The sequence below is a fragment of the Eriocheir sinensis genome, unplaced genomic scaffold (assembly GCF_024679095.1).
Source record: "Eriocheir sinensis breed Jianghai 21 unplaced genomic scaffold, ASM2467909v1 Scaffold791, whole genome shotgun sequence".
Taxonomy (NCBI): domain Eukaryota; kingdom Metazoa; phylum Arthropoda; class Malacostraca; order Decapoda; family Varunidae; genus Eriocheir; species Eriocheir sinensis.
The window spans coordinates 60,001-84,598 of record NW_026112155.1 but is presented as its reverse complement, the minus strand read 5'-3'; the positions used below and the strand labels follow the sequence as shown (position 1 = coordinate 84,598).

The 24,598-nt window shown below is 45.4% G+C and overlaps 1 protein-coding gene across 1 annotated transcript in view; it reads left to right on the top strand.

The window, feature by feature from the left end:
• Positions 1-24,598, top strand: part of LOC126994429 (sorbitol dehydrogenase-like) — a 35,299-nt gene that overhangs the window by 2,736 nt on the left and 7,965 nt on the right. Inside the window, exons 2-5 of the mRNA XM_050853749.1 lie at positions 12,424-12,457; positions 12,598-12,762; positions 19,570-19,732; positions 20,134-20,312. Coding sequence (XP_050709706.1) covers positions 12,424-12,457; positions 12,598-12,762; positions 19,570-19,732; positions 20,134-20,312 — 541 coding nt within the window. The remainder of the gene's footprint in view (positions 1-12,423; positions 12,458-12,597; positions 12,763-19,569; positions 19,733-20,133; positions 20,313-24,598) is intronic.

Here is a 24,598-nt window from a genome sequence, read left to right as displayed (position 1 = left end):
AATACTTCCCAATTTTCTAGAAGCTTTGTTCCATGTATAACTAAATTGTGGAACCAGCTTTCAAATGATGTCATTAAAGCTGAAAACTTGCAATTAATTAAGAGCAGAGTTAAAAGTTGTTTACTAAGGAGACTTGCTCTTTCCTAAGGCCAATGTTCCCCCCTCTGGGACCCTTATTGGGTATATAGTTCCACGACCCCTCCAGTGAGGCTGATATTCTTGGCCTATGATAATAATAATATTAATAATAATAATAATAATAATAATAATAATAATAATAATAATAATAATAATAGAGATAAAAATGTATTTGAAACACTGAGAACGTAAGATTTCCCCCCTATTTCATTCATAAGCTATAGTAAAATGAAACTCAAACTCAAATTAATAAAAATGTAGTTACCCATCCACGCAGACATGAAGCCTACTTGAACATAATAATAATAATAATAATAATAATAATAATAATAATAATAATAATAATAATAACAATTACAGTAATGATAATAGTAATAATAATAATAATAACAATATATGGTTTATTCATTGGTTGGCAGCCATAAGACTGAAAATATACAAATTACAAATAAGATTTACGGAAGAGCACAATGCAATGAGTAGTGGGAAAGGGTGGATGGGGGTGCGGAGTGTTATGTATCGAGGTGATAGGCCGTGGAGGGGTTGATAGTTTTCACCATTGTGGGAACTGCACTAAGCCTATACCTTTTGGTACAGGCTTTCTTTCTTTTTTACAGTAAACAGCTCAAGGGCAAAAAAAAAAATAATAAAAAATCCCGGAAATCACTGCTCCTATAAGTCAAAGGCAGGAGGAAATACAGATGAAGGAAGATTGTTCCAGAGTTTGCCAGCGTGAGGGATGAACAAGTGAAGATGCTGGTTAACTCTGGCATAAGGAATCTGCACAGTATAGGGATGAGCTTGAGTACAAAGTCGTGTGCAGCTGGGCCGCGGGAGGGGAGAGGCATGCAGTTAGCAAGTTCAGAAGTCAGAGTGAAAATATCGATAAAAGATAGAAAGAGATGCAACATGGCGGCGGAATTTCAGAGGTAGAAGACTGTCAGTAAGAGGAGATGAGTTGCTGAGACGAAGAGCCTTTGACTCTACTCTGTCCAAAAGAGCTGTGAGTGAGTGGAACCCCCCACACGTGAGATCCATACTCCATATGAGGACGGATAAAGCCCCTGTATATGGATAGCAACTGTGCGGGGGAAAAGAATTGGCGGAGACGGTACAGAACGCCCAAACTTGAGGAAGCTGATTTAGTGAGAGAAGAGACGTGAAGTTTCCATTTGTTTTTTTTTTTTTTTTTTTTTTTTTTTTGTTTTTTACATCCCCGTCTATAGCGCCGGTAGGCTTCCTTCAGGGGTTAGATGGTCGGCCCAGTCCCGTCATGTCGCAGGCAATTTTTTTTATTGTGGCGCCAGTTATGCTTGGCTCATGCTGCCCCCCAGAAGTCATTTGATTCACTGAACGGTTTCTTTCAGAGTCCGGGTTGATGGGTGGTCTTCTGGACAGCATGTTGGTAGTCTTAGGCCACTAGGCGGTGACTGAAAAATCCCAGGTGGGAGCGTGGGGATTCGAACCGACGTTGGCCATGGCGTGGTGAATGTGAGCCCAGCACGCTAACCACTCAGCCACCGCCTGAGTTAAGGATAGAGCGAGGATGTTAAGTGTAGAAGAAGGTGATAGATGAGTGTTGTCGAAGAATAGGGGATAGGTGTTTGGAAGATTGTATCGAGTTGATCGGTGGAGAAATTGAGTTTTGAGGCATTGAAGGACACCAGGTTCCTTCTGCCTAATCAGAAATGAGACCAAGATCTAAGGTTAAGCGTTTTGCAGCCACCAGTCTGGAGTCTTGTAATTCTTGTTGAGACGGTCTTCTGCTGAAAGAAGTTGAATAATGCAAAGTAGTCATCCGCCTACGAGTAGATAGGACAGTTCGTTTTGGAAAGATCATTGATGAATAACAGGAAGGGAGTGAGTTAGAGGACAGAGCCCTGCGGAACACCACTGTTGATAGGTTTTGGGGAAGAACAGTGACCGTCTACCACATCAGAGATAGAACGGCCAGAAAGGGAACTAGAGATAAAGGCACAGAGAGAGGGATAGACTCCGTAGGAGGGTAGTTCAGAAAGCAAAAAGTTGTGCCAGACTCTGTCGAAAGCTTTCGATATATCTAGCGCAACTGAGAGAGTTTCACCGAAACGGCTAAGAGAGGATGACCAGGAGTCAGTTAAGAAGGCAAGATCACAAGTAGAACTCCCCTTGCGGAACCCATATGGGTGATCAGAAAGAAGGTCAGAAGTAGATAGATGCTCATGAATCTTCCGCTTAAGGATCGATTTAAAAGCTTTAGAAAGACAGGAAAGTAAAGCTGTAGGACGGTAGTTTTGGGGATTGGATCGGTCACCCTTCTAGGCACAGGCTGTATGAAGGCGTACTTACAGGAAGAAGGAAAGGTAGATGTTGAAAGGCAGAGACGAAAGAGTTTGACCAGACAGGGTGTCAGCACGGAGGCACAGTTTTTAAGGACATTAGTAGGCACCCCATCGGGCCCATAAGCTTTCAGAGAATTAATACCAGAGAGGGCATAGAAAACATCATTCTAAGAATCTTAATAACAGTCATAGTGGAGTCAAAGAGGGGATGAGAAGGTGGAATATGCCCAGAATCGTCCAGATTGGAGTTTTTTGAGAAAGTTTGAGCGAAGAGTTCAGCCTTAGACATAGATGTGACGGCGGTGCTGCCATCTGAGTTAAAGGGAAGAGGGAAAGATGAAGAAGTGAAGTAGGAAGAGATGTTTTTGGCTAGATGCCAGAAGTCCCGGGAAGAATTAGAGAGAGCAAGGTTGTGACACTTTCTATTAATGAAGGAGGTTTTGGTAAGTCGGAGAATAGATTTGGCACTATTCCGGGCAGAAATGTAAAGATCGTGAATAGCACTTCTGCGAAGGCTCTGGTACCTTTTGTGAGCTGCCTCTGTCTTTGATAGCACAAGAACAAGCGTGATTGAACCAAGGCTTTTTAGCATGGAGGGTAGAGAAAGTACGTGGAATGTGTGCTTCCATTCCAGAGACAATCCCCTTAGTGATGCGCTGGCCACAAACAGAGTGGTCTGTCTCCTGCAAGCAGTAATCATTTCACGGGAAATCGGAAAAGTACATTCTCAGGTCGTCTCACCGAGCGGAAGCAAAATGACGAGAGCATCGCCTCTTCGGTGGGTCCAGAGGCTGTACAGGAGCAATAAGACAGAATCCTGAAATAAGGTTGTGATCGGAGAAGTCCAACTGAGAGAACAGTTTAATAAAATAAGCTGAAGGATTAGTGGTTTGGAAGAGGTCTAAATTGTTCGGTGTGTCTCCAAGGCGGTCGGGAAAATGTGAGGGTGCTGAACCAACTCTGCTCTTGATCGTTGAGGAGAGCAGCGTTGTAGGCTTGTTCACCAGGCTGGTCAGTGAAAGAGGATAAAAGTCAAAGCTGGTGGTGACCATTGAAACCTCCTAGGATGGAGATTTCAGCGAAGGGAGAGTGAGTAAAGATGTGCTCCACTTTGGAATTCAAATAGTCAAAGAATTTTACATAATTGGTAGCATTAGGTGAGAGATAAACAGCACAGATGTATTTAGTAAATGAGTGACAATGAAGTCATAGCCAGATGGTGGAAAATTCAGGAGAGTCAAGGTCGTGGGCACAAGAGCAAGTGATGTCGTTGCGTATATAGACGCAACATCCAGCTTTGGAATGAAACTTAGAATAGACATAGTGGGAGGGAACAGAGTAGAGATTGCTGTCAGCAGCCCCAGAGACCTGTGTTTCGGTGAGGAAAAGATGGTTTAGTAGAGAAGAGATGGTATTCTACAGAAGGGAAATTAGAACGAAGACCACGAATGTTGCAAAAGTTGATAAAGAAGTTAGAGGAGTTATCAAGGCACCTCTCGGGTCGTAAGCCAAAAAGGGAGTCCTCACTGGGGGAATTTGTGTTCCCCCCACAGGTGGGGATTCCTAGGCTACATTATATTTCGCCGTTTTAAATTTGAAAATTCTGGGGAAATGGTGTGTGTGTGTGTGTGTGTGTGTGTGTGTGTGTGTGTGTGTGTGTGTGTGTGTAGTGTGATGTGGAAAAAAAGAGGATCTATCTTTAGAGAGCATGCTGAACTACTCTCTGGTGTTGATGAGACAATGGGAAAACGGAAACTGAGGACACGGGCACGGTCTTTGGTGGGCTAGCAGCACCCTCCTCGCTTCCCGTATATACCTCACCGGGAGTGGCTTACGCCCGTTTCGGTAGGTGGCAAGTGTTGTGGTGTCGGGTAGGTCGAGAGAGGAGGGGGAGGGGGGAGGGAACAAGTGTCTATAGCGTTGGTATCGGAGGAGGGTCTTGCCGAATTTAGTTAGGTTTAATAACTGATACCAATCCTGAAATCTGGGCAGATTCAGCCGGGAGAGCGCGCTTACGTAGGTGGTGTAGGTGTTGCCCAGAATCTGTTTGCAAGCCCGCTTATGAACTCTCTAGTTGGTGCTGCTGGATCTTATTGATGAAGGACGCCCAAGAAGGGGGGGCGTAAAGGAGTCTGAGGAGGATGAAGTTGGTGTACAGGTCCTTTAGCTTCCGCTGGGGGATCCTAGTGACTTAATTCATGCGCCTCAAAATGAAGAGTTTGTAAGAAGCCGCCTTGATTATGGTGGTAACGTGCTTGCCTCAGCTCAGGTTGCTGTCCAAAGTGACTCCAAGCAGTTTGGTGGACTGTACGACCTGCAGCGGGTGAAGACCATCCTCCAGAGCTGGCGGTGGGATGGCGGTGGTGGAGGTATAGAAATGTATCACCACTGTCTTGTTAATGCTGATGGTGACGTGGTTACTTTGTCCAGCGCTGCAGTCGATGCAAAGTGTCTTGAAGGGGCGTGTAGTCAGGGGTTGTGTTGTCGATGGTGATGCCCACTGTAGAGTCATCCACTACTTTCAGCGATGAGGGGCGTCTATCAGTGCGTCACTGATGAGAACGAGGAAACACAAAGGTCTCATACGCGTCCCTTGGGGCACCCCAACAGAGAGGGGCTAGAGGCAAAATCTTAAGTGGCGGCTCTGACGTAGACAGCCCGCTAGACACTGGTGCTATGTCTCCAACTGACCTCGCGCACCGTGCCTTACACACCCTTCTCTCTCTCTCTCCTCGTGTCTCTCTCTTTCTCACTCTAGAATAAAAACAAATATGGTTTTTATGATTGATTCTCTATCTGTGAGTGAATACAAAGAAATTTGTACAACACTTGGCAGCGTTGCCACCGCGACGGTGTCAGCTCAAGTCAACCCAACACACCGCAGTTGCCAGTTGCTCTGCCTGCTTTAATTATTGCATTTCTGCCATTTTTTGGTGTGTGTCTGCCATCTGCCATACAATATCAGCCATATAGCATAATTATGACAAAATATGGAGATTGTACCTGTATATGTAATGCCAGGACCGTCAAGCAAATTTTGATGTGAATCATCTAGGTGAATGGTGAGGTTCCGCTGGGGATGGCCAGGGAGTGGGGAAGGAGTGGTCGCTAAGAACATTAAAATATTACACTTTGACCTTATTTCCACACCACCCAAGGGGTAAAGAGTCTTGATGCATTTTTTAAAGAGGTTTATTATTAATATTATTAGTATTATCATGCATTGTCGTGCACCATACTCCCCGAATGAGAGTACACCCCCACTTTTCTCGCACACACATACACACACAGACACACACACACACACACACACACACACACACACACACACACACAGAGAGAGAGAGAGAGAGAGAGAGAGAGAGAGAGAGAGAGAGAGAGAGAGAGAGAGAGAGAGAGAGAGAGAGAGAGAGAGAGAGAGAGAGAGAGAGAGAGAGAGAGAGAGATTTACATAGATTTACATAGAAAATCAGACCACACAGACCCCATGGTCCAGACTTGGTGGTCTGTCCTTAAACCTAAGAGATTTTACATTAATCAGAAGACTCCAAAACGTTGCATTTCTACTCTAGTTGATATTAAGTTGAAGGAAGTGACGGTCGAGCTTATTTTTGAAGGAGTCAATCGTGTTACACTGGACCACTGACGGTGGAAGCTTATTCCATTCTCGCACTACAACGTTGGTGAAGAAAAATTTGGTGCAGTCTGAATTTACTTGTCTACATCTGAGTTTTACGCCATTGTTCCTCGTGCGCAAAGTGTCATCGATCATAAACAATGTTGATCTGTCTACATTCGTGAAACCATTAAGTATTTTAAAACATTCGATCAGTTTTCCTCGGAGGCGACGTTTCTCAAGAGAGAACATGTTAAGGGTAGAAAGCCTTTCTTCGTAGGATTTGTTGCGCAAGGAAGGGATCATTTTCGTTGCCCGACGCTGAACACCTTCTAATTTAGCAATATCCTTTGCATGGTGGGGAGACCAAAACTGTACCGCATATTCCAAGTGGGGTCTGACTAAACTGTTGTAGAGCGGAGTATTACATCTTTATTCTTGAATACAAAGTCTCTTTTAATGAAGCCCAACATTCTGTTCGCTTTATTTGCTGCATCGATGCATTGCTGTGAGAATTTGAGGTTTGACGCGATTTTGACCCCAAGTCTTTGACGCATTGAACGCTTTTGAGTTTAACGCCGCGCATTTCGTATTCGAACTTCTTATTCCTCGTTCCAACTTGAAGGACCTGGCACTTGTCTACGTTAAAGGGCATCTCCCATCTATCCGACCCAGCTGAAATTTTGTGCAAATCCTCTTGGAGGCTTTGCCTGTCTTCGTCAGTGAGAACCGAGTTGCCAATCTTTGTGTCGTCTGCAAATTTACTAATGCGGTTATTGAGTCCAACATCCACGTCGTTGATGTAAATAATGAAGAGCACTGGGCCAAGGACCGAGCCCTGAGGGACGCCACTAGTGACAGGCGCCCACTCTGAGTTAAATCCGTCAATCACTACTCTTTGTTGTCTGTTGCTCAACCAATTCGCGATCCATTGGTTTACTTGACCGTCAATACCTATTTGCTTTAATTTGTAAAGTAATTTATGATGCGGGACTTTATCAAACGCTTTCTGTAAATCAAGATAGACTACGTCCAGTGATTTGGTTACGTCATAAACAGTGAAGAGGTCGTTATAAAAGGTTAATAGGTTTGATAGGCAGGATCTTTTGTTTCGGAAGCCATGTTGTGAGTCCCCAATCAATGAGTGACTTTCAAGGTAATTCACAATTTTGTCTCTAATTATGCTCTCAAGTAGCTTACCTACAACCGAAGTTAGACTAATGGGCCTGTAATTACCTGGTACTTTTTTATCTCCTTTCTTGAAAATCGGTGTCACGTTAGCCTTTTTCCAATCTGAAGGGACGATGCCTTGTCGCAAGGACATATTGAATACGGTTGTGAGGGAGGAGAGTATTTCGCTCTTTGTTTCTTTCAGCAGAGTTGGATATACTTTGTCAGGTCCAGGACTTTTATTTGTTTTAAGTGAATGGAGAGCTTTAAGGACTTCATCGGTTGTTATTTCAAAATTAGGCAATGCATGCTCGAGATTTACAATAGTACTGGTGTTGGTGGTAGCGAGAGGAAGACTGTTAGTATTAAACACCGAGGAAAAGTAATTGTTTAAGAGGTTTGCAATGTGTTGGCTGTCAGTCACTAGTGCACCGTCGCTGTTTGTTAAAGGTCCAATACCACTTTTGATCGCCTTTCTGTTGTTTATGTAACTGAAGAAAGATTTCGGATTATTTTTACAATTGGCTGCAATATTTTCTTCGTATCTACGCTTTGCCTGACCTACTAGTCTTTTTACTCGTCGCCTGGCATCATTATAAAGTCTAATGTTTTCGGGCGTGCTTTGTTCTTTCTTTAACCTGTAAAACAATTTTCTCATTGACTGATTGTTTAATTTCGCTATTAAACCACGGTGGGCTTTATTAGTGTTAATTCGCTTCTCGCACAAGGGGACGAATGTGTTCTGCTGAGTGAGTAAGTGATTTTAAGGCTTAGCCAGGCTTCCTCTACGTTGCCGTCATCTGATAGTTGTATTTCTGTTAGTTTTGTCGGATTTCTACGAAGTTAGCTCTTTTGAAATTGGGCACCTTTACTTTATTTTCAGTCACTGATGATTGAGCTTTAATGTCGACGCGCACTAATTTATGATCGCAAGAACCGAGGTGTTCTCCTACCGTGACACTACTGATTAGGTTATCTTGGGTCGTTATAACAAGGTCGAGTATATTATTTTGTCGAGTTGGCTCAGAAACCATTTGGCTTAGATAATTTTCTTCTAGAAATTCGATCATTCTATGTGACTCGCCTTCTGTACCTGACAGTGTCGCCCAGTCGATATGGGGAGGTTAAAGTCTCCTAATATCAGTGAGTCGCTGTTATTAAGTGACTGCCTTAAGACGCTGTACATTTCAAGGTCGTCATCGAGTGATTGCCCGGGAGGTCTGTAGGTGACAGATATATTTAAGTTGACTTTTGCAATGTTTACTCGCACGCACAAATGTTCAACGTTACTGTTTCCCGGTGTTTTGTCAGTGGGTTGCAAATAGCTTTTGACATAAAGGGCGACGCCACCGCCTCTACGGTTTACACGATCTTTGTTGAAGAGTCTGTAGCCATCTATGTTGTATTCGGAACTTAAATCAATATTTGTGGTGTCGATAAATGTTTCGGTTATAGCAATTATGTCAAAATTTTCTGTTAAAGCAAGACATCTCAGTTCATCAAATTTGTTTCTTAGGCTACGCGCATTGAAACTAAGGATTTTTAAGTTATCTAGAGGCTTAGTAATAGAGGTGGTGGTACTTGCGGGATCACGGTTACGTGTTTGTTGCGATGCATGGCGTCTATTTACACGGGTGGGGTGGAGGGACGTGGCCGTGACTCGTTTTTTGTTCGGATGACACGCACTGCTTCGTTGAGGAGCCTTCCGAGTCTGGCTGCCCCGATGGGAGAAAGGTGCAATCCGTCCCTGTGAAAGAGCTCATTTTGTCCATAGAAATTGTCCCATGTGTTGAGGAACTCCACGTCAAGCTCCCTGCAAAGAGTCTGTAAGCGGTTGTTTAGGCTGAAGGCCTTACTGAAAAGTCGCTCCGCCCAAGTCCGTGGTAGAACTCCTGAAATCAAAATGTTAGGGATTTAGTCTTATACTGCTGGATGAGCCTACTGTACGTCTCCAGGAGTTCCTCAGACAGGTGCGTGGTGATGTCGTTCGTACCTGTGTGAATAACAAACAGTGAATCATTAGTAGCCTGGGGGGAGATCTCCTCAAGAGCAGCAGTTATGTCGTCGATCCCAGCACCAGGATAGCAATAGTTCCGTCTTCGACGAGGAGCTCTGCCGCAGAACTCAACGACCTGCTGGCGAATCATGGAGTCACCCACCAGGAAGGTGCTCTCCTGCTCGTCCTCCTCCTCCAGAATGGCAAACCTGTTGAAGCAATGAACAGGATAAATCGCTTGTCTGGCTGGTTTGGCTCCTCCATTCACGACGGTGAAGCCATCATGGGCGGTGCCACTAGCATCCTCCCGTTGCGTGGTGTTGTCCGCTGGTGTCGACGGTACCGCTGAGGGCAAGGGGGCGGTTGGAGAAGGGTTTGGCACCACAGCAACGTTAGCCTGGATGAATTCCTGCAAGGAGGCAACAGTGCGAGAAAGCTCTATTATTTTATTCTGACCTGCTTCCATCTTCTCTTCTTGCTCCTGCAGTCTGGTCTCGAGATGCTGCCTGGTGAGAGAAAGCTCTATTATTTTATTCTGGCCTTCTTCCATCTTCTCGTCCTGCTCCTGCAGTCTTGTCTCGAGATGCTGCCTGGACAGACACAGTCGACAGACAGCAGAACGCCCTGTAAAAAAGTGAGCTGAGAAGCTACCGTTACAAGTACTGCACTTCTTAGGCGCCATCTTAGCTGAAATGAAAGAGATAAAAACACAGAGTGAAGGGGATTAGGGAAGGGGTGAGGTGTGTGAGGTAGTTTAGTAATGGAGGAAAAGTGAGAGAGAGGAGGAATAGGAAGGGATGTGAGGTGAGTAAAGAGGGGAAAGAGAGGTGTGTGAGAGCAAGGAGGGTTAGGAAATAGGTGAGGTGGGAGAGAGGAGGAGTAGGGAAGGGATGTGAGGTGAGTAAAGTAGGGGAAAGGGAGGCGGTTTGTGAGGTGTGTGAGATCAAGGAGGGTTAGGAAATAGGTGAGGTGGGAGAGAGGAGGAGTAGGAAGAGATGTGAGGTGAGTAAAGAGGGGGAAAGAGAGGCGGTGAGTGAGGTGTGTGAGATCAAGGAGGGTTAGGAAATAGGTGAGGTGGGAGAGAGGAGGAGTAGGAAGGGATGTGAGGTGAGTAAAGAAGGGGAAAGGGAGGCGGTGAGTGAGGTGTGTGAGATCAAGGAGGGTTAGGAAATAGGTGAGATGAGTGAGAGGGAGTTTGGGAAAGGAGGTAAGTGGGAGAGAGGAGTAGGAAGGGATGTGAGGTGAGTGAGGTGTGTGAGAACAAGAAAGGTTAAGAAAGAGGCGAGGTAAGGTGGGTGAAGGGATGGGTAACAGGATGTGAGGTAAGGTGAGTGAGGGGGGGAGGGCTTAGAAATATGTGGAAGTGAGGGAGGAGTAGGAAGGGCTAATCCTCTAGGGGATGAGGAGGAGCAAAAGGGATGTGAGGTGAGCGAGGGTGGGGGGGGGCTTAGGTGAGGTGAGGGAAAGGGGTGTAGGAAGTGTTAATCCTCTAGGGGATTTAAAGAGGGTGTAATGAGGAGGAGCAGATTGAATCCTCAGGGAATTCAAAGGGTGGGTTGTCGACACACCCAAATCACGCGTGAGACACTCGGGAACACAAAGTCACACTCGGGACACACGAAACACTCAGAAACCCAAGCACAAGCACGACTAAACACCCTCAAGTCACTCGCAAAAACACCGGAAGTACAACAGCACACTCAAAACACTCTGAAACCCACGCAGAGCACTATAAACATCCAAATCACACGTAAAAGCACTGGAAACACAACACACTCGAAACGCAGAACACTCGAAAACAGCCAAATCACACGCAGAAACACCGGAAACAAAACAGCACACTCAAAACGCTCTGAAACCCACGCAGTACACTTAGAAGCAGCCAAATCACACGCAAAAACACCGGAAACACAACACACTTGAATCACTCTGAAACCCACGCAGAACACCTGAAACAGCCAGATCACACGCAAAACACCGGAAACACAACACACTTGAATCACTCTGAAACCCACGCAGAACACCTGAAACAGCCAGATCACACGCAAAACACCGGAAACACAACACACTTGAATCACTCTTAAACCGACGCAGAACACCAGGAATCAGACTGATCACACGCAAAAACACCGGAAACACACCCCACTTTAATCACTCTGAAACCCACGCAGAACACCACGAAACAGCCAGATCACACGCAAAAACACCGGAAACACAACACACTTGAATCACTCTGAAACCCACGCAGAACACCCGGAGACAGCCAGATCACACGCAAAAACACCGGAAACACAAATCACAGAGGCAACCACAGGCAGAAACCACAAGCGAACACACACCAAACACGTGTCGGGAAATCACAGGCAACACACAAGGTCCACAAGCGAGAACACACAAACGCCCAAGAGCACGACGAAAACACAGGGCAATCGATGTTGGGAGAGAGAGAGAGAGAGAGAGAGAGAGAGAGAGAGAGAGAGAGAGAGAGAGAGAGAGAGAGAGAGAGAGAGAGAGAGAGAGAGAGAGAGAGAGAGAGAGAGAGAGAGAGAGAGAGAGAGAGAGAGAGAGAGAGAGAGAGAGAGAGACACTCTCAGAGAGAGAGAGAGAGAGAGAGAGAGAGAGAGAGAGAGAGAGAGAGAGAGAGAGAGAGAGAGAGAGAGAGAGAGAGAGAGAGAGAGAGAGAGAGGAGAGAGAGAGAGAGAGAGAGAGAGAGAGAGAGAGAGAGAGAGAGAGAGAGAGAGAGAGAGAGAGAGAGAGAGAGAGAGAGAGCGAGAGAGAGAGAGAGAGAGAGAGAGAGAGAGAGAGAGAGAGAGAGAGAGAGAGAGAGATGGTGTGCGAGGTCAGTTGGAAACGTGGCAACAGGGTCAAGCGGGCTGTCTACGTCAGAGCCGCCACTTAAGATTTGCCGGACTTATAGGATGTCAGGTGGGATGGGAGGCCGATGTTTATGGCCTTGGTGATGACAGTGGTGTGGTCAACCAAATCGAAGGCTATCTAGAAGTCAATGAAGGCGAGGGCAGCGAAAGTATTTTCTGGTTTCTATAGACTTTGAAAATGAAATCAAGGAAGCTGATGAGACAGTGTTGTGGAAGAGACTGTTACGTTGAACGATTGCTTGTTTAGGAGAGAATTCAAAGGACAAACGGAATAATACTTTCATTAATCCTTTTTTCTTCCTTCAGGAGACGCAACCCATCCCGGAGCCCCGTGATGATGGTACGTACGTAGGTGTTCTTGAGGTCCGTTCCCTCTTCTCCAATCACCCGCTTCCTACTCCCTCGTCCCCTCACACACTAATACTAACACTAATACTAATGCTGATAACAATACTCTAACGCCTTTACACTCACATACAGAGGTCCTGATTCGCACGAGCAAGGTGGGTCTTTGCGGGTCTGACTTAGCCATCGTCTACACGGGGCGGCATGGGAACCATCCATTCACCTTCCCGATCGGCATGGGTCACGAGGCCTCGGGGGTGGTTAGCAAGTGCGGGAAGGACGTCACGCATGTTAAGCCTGGTGCGTAGCCTTTGACCTGATGGTAGTGGTGGTGGTGGTGGTGTGTGTGTGTGTGTGTGTGTGTAAGAAAAATAATAATAAAAGCGTTTTAATTAGTTTTGGCAACCGTTAGGCTGAAAATTTGAACATTATGGAAACAACTTATATATAAGTTTGTACATGAAGCATGTACTAAAACGGGGATGTGGAACAGAGGTCTAACGTATCTGTGGTAAGATTGGGGCAATGGTGTTGGGAGGGTGGTGATGGGGGTGGAGTGCAGGGTGTTGGTGCCGGGAGGTGATTATCTTCAGGTCAAACGCTGGGTCAAGTGACAGCTGATAGTGGTATGCAGGTTGGCAGTATCTGGGAGGTCACTCAGGTTACCGGTTTAGTAATGAGGTGCAAAGTCCTTGGCCGGCGAGACAAAGGGAACGGTTGTTGCTACCCGGCTAGTTCACTAAGTTGTTGCTGTGGGAACAACAGCACAGTCAAGATGGGGGTAGGGTACATCTTGCTCCACCTGAGTGACGCGTCTCCAACACTGCACTGTTATTTGAAATCACCTTCTCCAGCAGCAGGGTAGGTGAGCTGATGTACTTTGAGGCCTGGGTGTGTCGGCAGGGATAGGATAGATGACGGGCGTCGGCAACGCACTCAGCCGACATTACCTTCCGCGACACCACTGACACACTGAACTCCCACTTTCTGTCTATGTAATTTCACTTCATTTCACAAAATGTTCTTAAAAATGAATGAAGAGATGAGAAGGAAGGGGGGTATGGGGAAGGGGAGGGAGAAGGTCAACAAGCCGACCTGTGGCTGCTAGAGAGCGCCGTGGCTGCTAAGGAGCGCTGTGACCCATGTCTTGACCCGATTAAATCTAGCCAGGAAATGTGTGTGTGTGTGTGTGTGTGTGTGTGTGTGTGTGTGTGTGTGTGTGTGTGTGTGTGTGTGTGTGTGTGTGTTGGTCTAGTTGTATTTACCTAGTTGTAATTTTGCAGGGCCTGGGCTTACGCTCGTGTGATCCAGTCTCCATATTTATACTTGTCCAGTTTTTCCTTAAAGGTGTGCACACTCTTCGCCGAAACTACTTCCTCATTTAGTCTATTGCAAACCTTTATGTTTCTTTGCAGGAAGCTATATTTTTTTATGTCTCAAACATCTTCCCTTTCTCATTTTTTTATTGTGTCCTCGTGTGTTGCTGGTGTTTCGTACTTCTCTTAGTAGCAATTCCTCATTATCTACTTCTTCCATTTTATTCCACAATCTGTAAATTAGTAATACGTCTCCCCTTTCTCTTCTGTGTTCCAATGTTGGCAGGTCCATTTCCTTTAACCTCTCTTCATATGACAACCCCTCCAGTTCTGGAACCATCTTCGTTGCCATCCTTTGTATTCTTTCTAATTTTTTCATGTGTTTCTTCTTGTAGGGAGACCACACAGTTTCCGCATATTCCAACTTTGGTCTAATCGTAGTGGTAATCATCTTTTTCATCATATCTTTATCTATGTAGTGGAATGTTATTCCTATATTTCTTACCTTTCTAGATGTATCTCCGAATATCTTATTTACATGACTCACAGACTGTTGATTATCTTGTATTGTCACTCCCAGTCCTCTCTCTTCTTGAGCTTGTGTGTGTGTGTGTGTGTGTGTGTGTGTGTGTGTGTGTGTGTGTGTGTGTGTGTGTGTGTGTGTGTGTGTGTGTGTGTTTCCTGGCTGTAGTTACCTGATTGTAGTTACCTGGCTGTAGTTACCTGATTGTAGTTACCTAATTGTAGTTACCTGGCTGTAGTTACCTGATTGTAGTTACCTGATTGTATTTACCTGGCTGTAGTTACCTGATTGTAGTTACCTGGCTGTAGTTACCTGATTGTAGTTACCTAATTGTATTTACCTGGCTGTAGTTACCTGATTGTATTTACCTGGCTGTGGTTACCTGATTGTAGTTACCTAATTGTAGTTACCTGGCTGTAGTTACCTGATTGTAGTTACCTAATTGTATTTACTTGGCTGTAGTTACCTGGCTGTAATTACCTGATTGAAGTTACCTGACTAGTTACCTGGTTGTAGTTACCTGGTTACATTATTGTAGTTACCAAGTTGTAGTTACCAAATTGTAGTATACGGGGTAGTTAGCCTCGTACTGTCCTGTCTCCAAATCTATTTTTATCCAGCTTAACTGAATCATGGATGTTCCTTGTCTACACCGCCTTTCATTCAATTCATTCCAAGCATCAATACTTATATACGGGAAGCAAGATTTCTTGGCTTTATCACCATATCTAGCCTTCTTTCTTTCTATAATATGTACAGGCCCAGGCCCTGTATAATGGGTGGAGCCGACATCAGTACCTGACCAGTAAAGCCGCCGAACTGTCATTACCTGTCATTCTCTCGCCGTCAAGATGGCGAACACCTGTCATGTGAGATGTTTAAAGGGGCTATTACACTGGGCAAATTTTCCGTGGATCTTCAGTCAAACCACGATTTCCGCTGGCGTGGTTCTCATTTCCGTGGTTTTCTGACGTACCCACGATCTTCCAAAGCTACGGTAGATTTCACCGAAGGACGACGGTATTACTTACCATCATCAGCAGCAGCAATGACAAGAAACAAGAAGAGGAAGAAGCTACACACTACTGTCCTTACATTCGCACAGCTATGAGTGTTGTTGCCTGGACCAAGGACTCCGAGGCCACTTTAATTGAGAAATTACGGGACATGCCAGCTTTGTGGGATCCCAGGCGTGAATTGTATGAAAAAAAAACAAAAAAAACAAAACAAAAAAACTGCATAGAAGGAAAAGCAGACACTGGTTTCCTAAGCCTTGTGTCTTTCTTGGCTATAGATGGTTGCACAAGGCTCAATATTTCATAAAATTGGTCCTTGCTGACTCATCCACTGCCTGTAGCCTTCCTCGTCTTCTAGACGTAGTTCTTGCAATAGCTGCATCACTTCACTGCGGTCCTCTCTTCTTGTAAGCCATTACCGCCTCCACATTATTTTTTTTCCGTTGCTTGTGTAAATTGAGTGTCACTAGACCCAAAGCAACGCCACTCTGAGTGAAAACGGGGGTGCGAACAGGAACGTCAGCCATACTTGTTGTGAAAATGTGTCGGTCAAGGCCACGTTACGCTGAGAGTGCGGGGCAAGTGTGATAGAAAGACGACGGTAGTATGTCCACGTAGGCAAAAATCCACGATTTTATGACTGAAGCTCCACGGAAAGTTTGCCCAGTGTAACAGCCCCTTAAGTCAGGTTAGGCTCAACAGGTCCACAGTCCACCTGGGTTTCCGCGGTGTGGAAGGACCATAGTAGACGCATTTTCAGTTCAGCCATGAAACAATCAGGAATGCTAATCAAAGCTACTGCTGAAACCTATTTACATATGAGTTATTCCTCTTCCGGAAAACAGTTTAGAGAGAGAAAAAAATGCTCTAAAAGCTGTTCAAAATAGGAATACTATGAGTGTTAGTGTTGGTTAGTGGCAGATAAACATGTAAGCAAAAAAACATCAGTGAATTAGTGGTGGGATAAGCTTGCGATATCTCGAAGCTGGTTCCTGTTTTCATTTAGTGTGTAGAATAATATATTAGCATTTATGAAATAGTTCTACCGCATCAGTAAGTATAGGGTAATCAAAAACAACTCCCGTCATAATGGATAACACGTGGCCTGATGACAGCAACTAAGACGGTGAGCGTGAGCTCTCATTCGGGTATCCGCCATATTGACGGCGAGTGAAATGACAGCTCGGCGGCTTCATCTCTTTCCATAGGATTAGCGGCTCATGTCGACTCCATCGATTATACCTCAATTCTATGTACGCTATGAAATAGATGTATGTAGTTAAAGAGTGTGTGTCCCCTCACGCCTCGTGCGTAGGCCTTCCGGACGCCAAACCTTTGCATAATGAAGGACAGAACTGATAGGAGGTACATGTTATCCTCTGCAATGTTCTCATGAATGAAATTACATTTTAGCAATGGAGACAGTCTTCCTTACTCTGCCAGCATTAGGAACCAGGTCACTCTCGGAAATTTGTGTATGTAAAATTACCTCCCGTTAAATCATATATGCATGCCATTAGGGAGAAATTATGCACTATTTGGGGTCAATAGCATTCCGGATAGTTAAATAAGTTACGATTACTATAATTTAAGTAAATTTACGACGGAAAATCATGAGAGAATCTTTTACACCAACAACACTGGCTTAAGTGGCAGTAAGTGACGCCGCGTATGTCGAGCTTCGAAGTTTCACCGTCACTGACGTCACGGACACAGAGGCACCAAGTCTTTCGCTCGGATTTTAGACAGCGGCCCGTCAACATCCTGTTCCCCGAGTTAATTTTACGGTCTAGCTTTCCATAGCCCTTATGGTTAATACTTTTATTGTACATATGTATATGAATTCCGGTATAATGTTCAGTGTAGCATAAACATACACTGTCCGTAAACCACAAAAGCTGCAGGGAACTCATCCAACCGACTCATCCATTTCCTCTAGCTTCGCCCACTCCATAAACCACCAGAGCTAAGCACTTTTTTTCGTTTTTTTTACATCAAAGGATGCGGCTCAAGGGCAACAAAAAGAGTACCAAAAAAAAGGCCGCTACTCGCTGCTCCCACAAAAGTAAAAAGTAAAGAGTAGCCAAAAGAGAGGTCAATTTCGGGTGGAGAGGTGTCTTGATACACTCTTTTTGGAAGAGGTCAAGTCATAGGCAGGAGGAAATACAGATGAAGGAAGACTGTTCCAGATTTTACCAGTAAAGGGGATGAAAGAATGGAGATGCTGGTTAACTCTTGCATAAGGGTTTTGGACAGTATAATGATGAGCATGAGTAAAAAGTCATGTGCAGTGGGGCCGCGGGAGGGGGGGAGGCATGCAATTAGCAAGTTCAGAAGTGCAGTCAGCATGAAAATATTGATACAAGATAGAAAGAGAAGCAACATGGCGGCGGAATTTAAGAGGTAGAAGGCTGTCAGTAAGAGGAGAGCTGATGAGACGAAGAGTCTTAGACTCCACTCTGTCCAGAAAAGCTGTGTGAGTGGAGCCCACCCACACGTGAGATACATACTCCACACGAGGGCGGACAAGGCCCCTATATATGGAAAGCATCTGTGCGGGGGAGAAGAACTGGCGGAGACGATACAGAACGCCCAACCTCGAGGAAGCTGATTTAGTAAGAGAGGAGATGTGAGGTTTCCAGATGAGATTTTGAGCTAAGGATAGACCGAGGATATTTAGTGTTGAAGAAGGTGACAGCTGGGTGTTGTCGAAGAATAGGGGATAGGTGTTTGGAAAATTGTGTCGATTTGATAGGTGGAGAAACTGGGTTTTTGAGGCATTGAAGGACACAAGGTTTCTTTTACCCCAATCGGAAATGATAGCAAGGTCTGAGGTTAAGCGTTCTGCAGACTCTAGTCTGGAGTCTTGTAATTTCTGTTGAGAGGGTCCTGTTGACAGAAGTTGAATAATGCAGAGTGGAGTCATCAGCGTATGAGTGGATAGGACAGTTTGTTATGGAAAGAAGATCATTGATGAATAAGAGGAAGAGAGTGGGTGATAGGACAGAGCCCTGTGGAACACCACTGTTGATAGGTTTAGGGGAAAAACAGTGACCGTCTACCACAGCAGAGATAGAACGGCCGGAGAGGAAACTGGAGATAAAGGAACATAGAGAGGGATAGAATCCGAAAGAGGGCAGTTTAGAAAGCAAAGACTTGTGCCAGACTTTATCGAAAGCTTTCGATATGTCTAGCGCAGCCGAGAAAGTTTCATCGAAACGGCTAAGAGAGGATGACCAAGAGTCAGTTAAGAGAGCAAGAAGATCGCCGGTAGAACGCCCCTTGCGGAACCCATACTGGCGATCAGATAGAAGGTCAAAAGTGGATAGGTGCTTTTGAATCTTCCGGTTAAGGATTGATTCAAAAGCTTTAGATAGGCAGGAAAGTATAGCTATAGGGCGGTAGTTTGAGGGATTGGCTCGGTCACCCTTCTTAGGCACAGGCTGTATGAAGGCATACTTCCAGCAGGAAGAAAAGGTATATGTTGATAGGCAGAGGCGAAAGAATTTGACCAGGCAGGGTGTCAGCACGGAGGAACAGTTTTTATGTACAATAGGAGGAACTCCATCAGGTCCATAAGCCTTCTGAGAGTTGAGGACGGAGAGGGCATAGAAAACATCACTCTTAAAGAATCTTAATAACGGGCATAAAGAAGTCAGAGGAGGGATGAGTAGGAGGAATATGCCCAAAATGGTCCAGAGTGGAGTTGTTACAGAAAGTTTGAGAGAAGAGTTCAGCCTTAGAGATAGATGAGACGGCGGTGCTACCGTCAGGGTTAAGGAGAGAAGGGAAAGATGAAGAAGTGAAATTGGAGGAGATATTTTTGGCTAGGTGCCAGAAGTCACGGGAAGAATTAGAAGAAGCAAGGTTTTGACATTTTCTATTCATGAAAGATGTTTTGGTAAGTCGAAGAATAGATTTGGCACGATTCCGGGCTGAAATATAAAGACCATGGTTAGCAGGAGTGCGAAGGCTCTGGTACCTTTTGTGAGCTGCCTCTCTATTGATTTCCCATGCGGTTTTCGGGCGATTAATATGTATTACGGATCCGTGGAATAAGGAATTGATCTTTGTAACACTCTACGCTGGTTCTACATCTAAACAATTCATAATTATCGTTCTGTGAAACACATTATTTTTTTTATAGTCACATTATGCTGTTTCTCGGAAAGGTGTTCTGACTGATACCAGGCCTCTTCCCCAGGATTAAAAGTCCTCTTTAAATCCTGTCTCCCTCTCTCAACGTGCGCAGGTGACCGCGTGACCGTAGAAAACGGGAGCTCTTGCCGCGGGTGTGACCTGTGCCTCAGCGGGAAGTACAACGTGTGCGAGAAGTCCAGCTTCCACGGGTCTGTCCCAATGCCCCAGGGTTGCCTGGCCCACTACTTCATCTACAAGGGCCACCTAACGTTCAAGTAAGAGGACGACGACGATGAGGAGTAGGAGGAAGACGAGGAGGATATTATTATTATCACTATCATTATTATTATTATTATTATTATTATTATTATTATTATTATAATAATTATTATTATTATTACTAATATTAAAGTCATCTGCCGTGGCCGGCCATGCTACACAACTGTAAAAAGTTTCATGAAAACTGGAAAGATAAGTTTGCGTAATCTTTCCAATAGTAGAGCAATCAAACAAATAGACGAAAAAACGCATCAGAAACATAACCTCCTTCAACTACAATAAAGGAAGTAATCATAGTTCTAAGATATATGTAATAAATACATGGTAATTGTTATCTTCTCTGAACACACGTACTCCTGCATAAACTGAGTCACTTCGCGTGTGCACCGCCCCACAGGCTGCCGGACTCCGTCAGTGACGAGGAGGGCGCCGTTGTGGAGCCGCTTGCCGTGTGCATGCCTGCCGTCGCGCCGGTGTGGGCGGGGCACAGCATGCTGATTACGGGTGCGGGGCCCATAGGCCTACTCTGCCTCATCGTCGCCAAGGCTCTGGGCGCCACAAACATCCTGGTCACAGGTAAGACCTGCTCGGTTCTCCTCCGGTAAAATGTGTTCCAAAACTGGAATCAGCGGGGAAAAGATTTATATTCCGCCTCCCCTCATGACCTATGCCTCCTGACATCACATGACCTCTGCCCCCCAGACACCACATGACCTCTGTTTCCCAGACACAACATGACCTCTGCCCCCCAGACACCACATGACCTCTGTTTCCCAGACACAACATGACCTCTGCCCCCCAGACACCACATGACCTCTGTTTCCCAGACACAACATGACCTCTGCCCCCCAGACACCACATGACCTCTGTTTCCCAGACACCACATGACCTCTGCCCCCAGACACCACATGACCTCTGCCCCCTAGACACCACATGACCTCTGTTTCCCAGACACCACATGACCTCTGCCCCCTAGACACCACATGACCTCTGTTTCCCAGAAACCACATGACCTCTGCCCCTAGACACCACATGACCTCTGTTTCCCAGACACCACATGACCTCTGCCCCCTAGACCCCACATGACCTCTGTTTCCCAGACACCACATGGCCTCTGCCCCCAGACACCACATGATCTCTGGGGCCCAGACACCACATGACCTCTGCCCCCCAGACACCACATGACCTCTGCACCCCAGACACCACATGACCTCTGCCCCTGACACCACATGACCTCTGCGCCCCAGACACCACATGACCTCTGCCCCCCAGACACCACATGACCTCTGCCCCCCAAACACCACGTGACCGCTGCCACCCAGACACTACATGGCCTCTGCCCCGCAGACACCACATGACCTCTGCCCCACAGACACCACATGACCTCTGCTCCCCAGACACCACATGACCTCTGTTTCCCAAACACCACATGACCTCTGCCCCCTAGACACCACATGACCTCTGCTCCCCAGACACCATATGACCTCTGCCCCCCAGACACCACATGACCTCTGCCCCCCAGACACCACATGACCTCTGCCCCCTGACATCACATGACCTCTGCCCCCAGACACCACATGACCTCTGCCCCCAGACACCACATGACCTCCGCCCCCAGACACCACATGACCTCTGCCCCTGACATCACATGACCTCTGCCACCCAGACACCACATGGCCTCTGCCCCTCAGACACCACATGACCTCTGCTCCCCAGACACCACATGACCTCTACCCCCCAGACACCACATGACCTCCGCCCCCAGACACCATATGACCTCTGCCCCAGACACCACAAGACCTCTGCCCCCAGACACCACATGACCTCTGCCCCCAGACACCACATGACCTCTGCACCCCAGACACCACATGTCCTCTGGCCCCCAGACACCACATGAACTCTGCCCCCAGACACCCCATGACCACTGCCCCCAAACACCACATAACCTCTGCCCCCAGACACCACATGACCTCTGCCCCCAGACTCCACATGAACTCTGTCCCCAGACACCACATGACCTCTGCCCCTGGACACCACATGACCTCCGCCCCCAGACACCACATGACCACTGCGGCTGCCCCCAGACACCACATGACCACTGCATGCCCCCAGACACCACATGACCTCTGCTCCCCAGACACCACATGGCCTCGGGCCCCCAAAACACCACATGACCTCTACCCCCCAGACACCACATGACCGCAGCTCCCCAGACACGACATGACCTCTGCCTCCCAGACACCACATGACCTCTGCCCCCCAGACACCACATGACCTCTGCCCCCCAGACACCACATGACCACTGCCCGATGTAATGTGTATATTATAACATACATGTGAATGTGTGAATGTATGTCGTATCGCCATGGCGATACGACATACAGGCTTAACATCTTTGGGTTGGTGAGTTTGCCAGTGAGTTTGGGACGAAACACCCCTGTCATGCGTTTGGATTTTTACGTGACGTCAAAATTTTCTCTGCCGTCTGACGGTTTTCTTGGGTTGTCGTCACTGAGGTCTAACCGCATGGTGATACTTCCAGATAGTAATACAGTAAGGTTTCAAGGGAGATGTTTCAAGGCCATGGATCAACCTGTGCGCCTCGCTTCTCCTTGGGAAAAAAAGGAAATACCCAGCAAGGGTCGGGAAAGTGTTTCTCCTGAGTCGGTAGTGCATACCGTGCCGACTCTATCCACGGTGCCGGTGCATGGCGCGGGCACCAACTCACTTCATGATCAACCACCAACACCACCTGACGTTTGCAGGGAATGGAAAAATGTCAACGCGATAGTCGTGGGGAATCACGAAATCCCTCAACGAACCGCAATGCACGTCCCCGTGTCAGTCCCTAACGCCACCGTAGGTTGTGAAATCTGCCTAGAAGGGCCTAGTCGTGTCAGCACGCTAGCGATGGAGTCCACCCTTAACACGGTACGCGAGGGAAGTAGGACCGTAGCTTTAGTGGTTAATGCCACTGGCGGTCCAGTTAAACTAAAAAATGGAGTCATTTTGGGTCGCGCTTTAGCGTTCGACGGACAGGTGTCCCCAGACCCTTTAGAGTTAAAGCGGCCTTGTTTCGGCGCAGTGGGTCAACCCGCCGCCGGCGACACATCTTGTCAGGCCTCATCTGTCGATTCTTTAGTCAAAGTGGTCGATTATCCCGAGCTTAACCCTATTCGTTCCGACCCGGGCCACATTTGCCCCCCCCTGAGGATTTTTGTCAAAACGATCATTTTTTTTTTATTACCAAGTTTAAAAGAAAAACAGACCCACTGATAAACGTAGAAAATACCGTAGATTAAGATGCGATATCAAAAATAACCATAGGAGCCTCCGTTATCTTGCTAAACACGAATATTTAGAAACACCGACGCGAATCATTTTGAAGCACGGCGATACGCTGTGAAAAAAAAACCAACGTTCAAACGCCTCCGGATGACGATATTATTACTGTTATAAGTATTAATATACCTGTATTGTATAGTGCTATACTGCATGTTCTGCATCTTTTATGTTAACAAAGCTTTAGCTGATACACTAAACAGACCAACAAACAAGCTAGCTGTAATAAAAACATAATAAAAACGTACACAGCCCGCTGTGTACAAGAGTTATTCAACGGCAGTTGGCGACACGAGCTTGTGATTGCGGCGAGGCGATGACGAATTATGGCACATACAATACTTATTTTGACACTACCATCAGGTGATAACTGTGTCTCGTACATATGTTAATTTCTTGTACTTTGGCCAGACAATTCCTATATATAGCTAATAAAGAAAAAAACGTACGTGCTTGGAGTCAGAGAGAGAGAGAGAGAGAGAGAGAGAGAGAGAGAGAGAGAGGCCAGTCATAGGCTATTTGACCGTTTGAACCTAGCTCCCCTCTCTTCCATCTTTCATATATATATATATATATATATATATATATATATATATATATATATATATATATATATATATATATATATTAACCAGGCCACAATGATAATACCCAAAATAATATCAGTGCCAGTTTCACTTGCTGCGAAATATTCATGTCATTCATATTCAGTTCCTTTCAATATAAGCAAATATACTCTTATCGGCAAAAAAAAAAAATTAGCGTAATAAAAAAATACAATGAAAGATGGAAGAGAGGGGCTCTAGGTTCAAACGGTCAAATAGCCTATGACTGGCCTCTCTCTCTCTATATATATATATATATATATATATATATATATATATATATATATATATAAAATACTATGAAAGATGGAAGAGAGGGGAGCTAGGTTCAAACGGTCAAATAGCCTATGACTGGCCTCTCTATATATATATATATATATATATATATATATATATATATATATATATAAAATACTATGAAAGATGGAAGAGAGGGAGCTAGGTTCAAACGGTCAAATAGCCTATGACTGGCCTCTCTCTCTCTCTCTCTCTCTATATATATATATATATATATATATATATATATATATATATATATATATAAAATACTATGAAAGATGGAAGAGAGGGAGCTAGGTTCAAACGGTCAAATAGCCTATGACTGGCCTCTCTCTCTCTCTATCTATATATATATATATATATATATATATATATATATATATATATATATATATATATATATATATATATATATATATATAAAATACTATGAAAGATGGAAGAGAGGGAGCTAGGTTCAAACGGTCAAATAGCCTATGACTGGCCTCTCTCTCTCTATATATATATATATATATATATATATATATATATATATATATATATATATATATATATTAACCAGGCAACAATGATAATACCCAAAATAATATCAGTGCCAGTGTCACTTGCTGCGAAATATTCATGTCATTCATATTC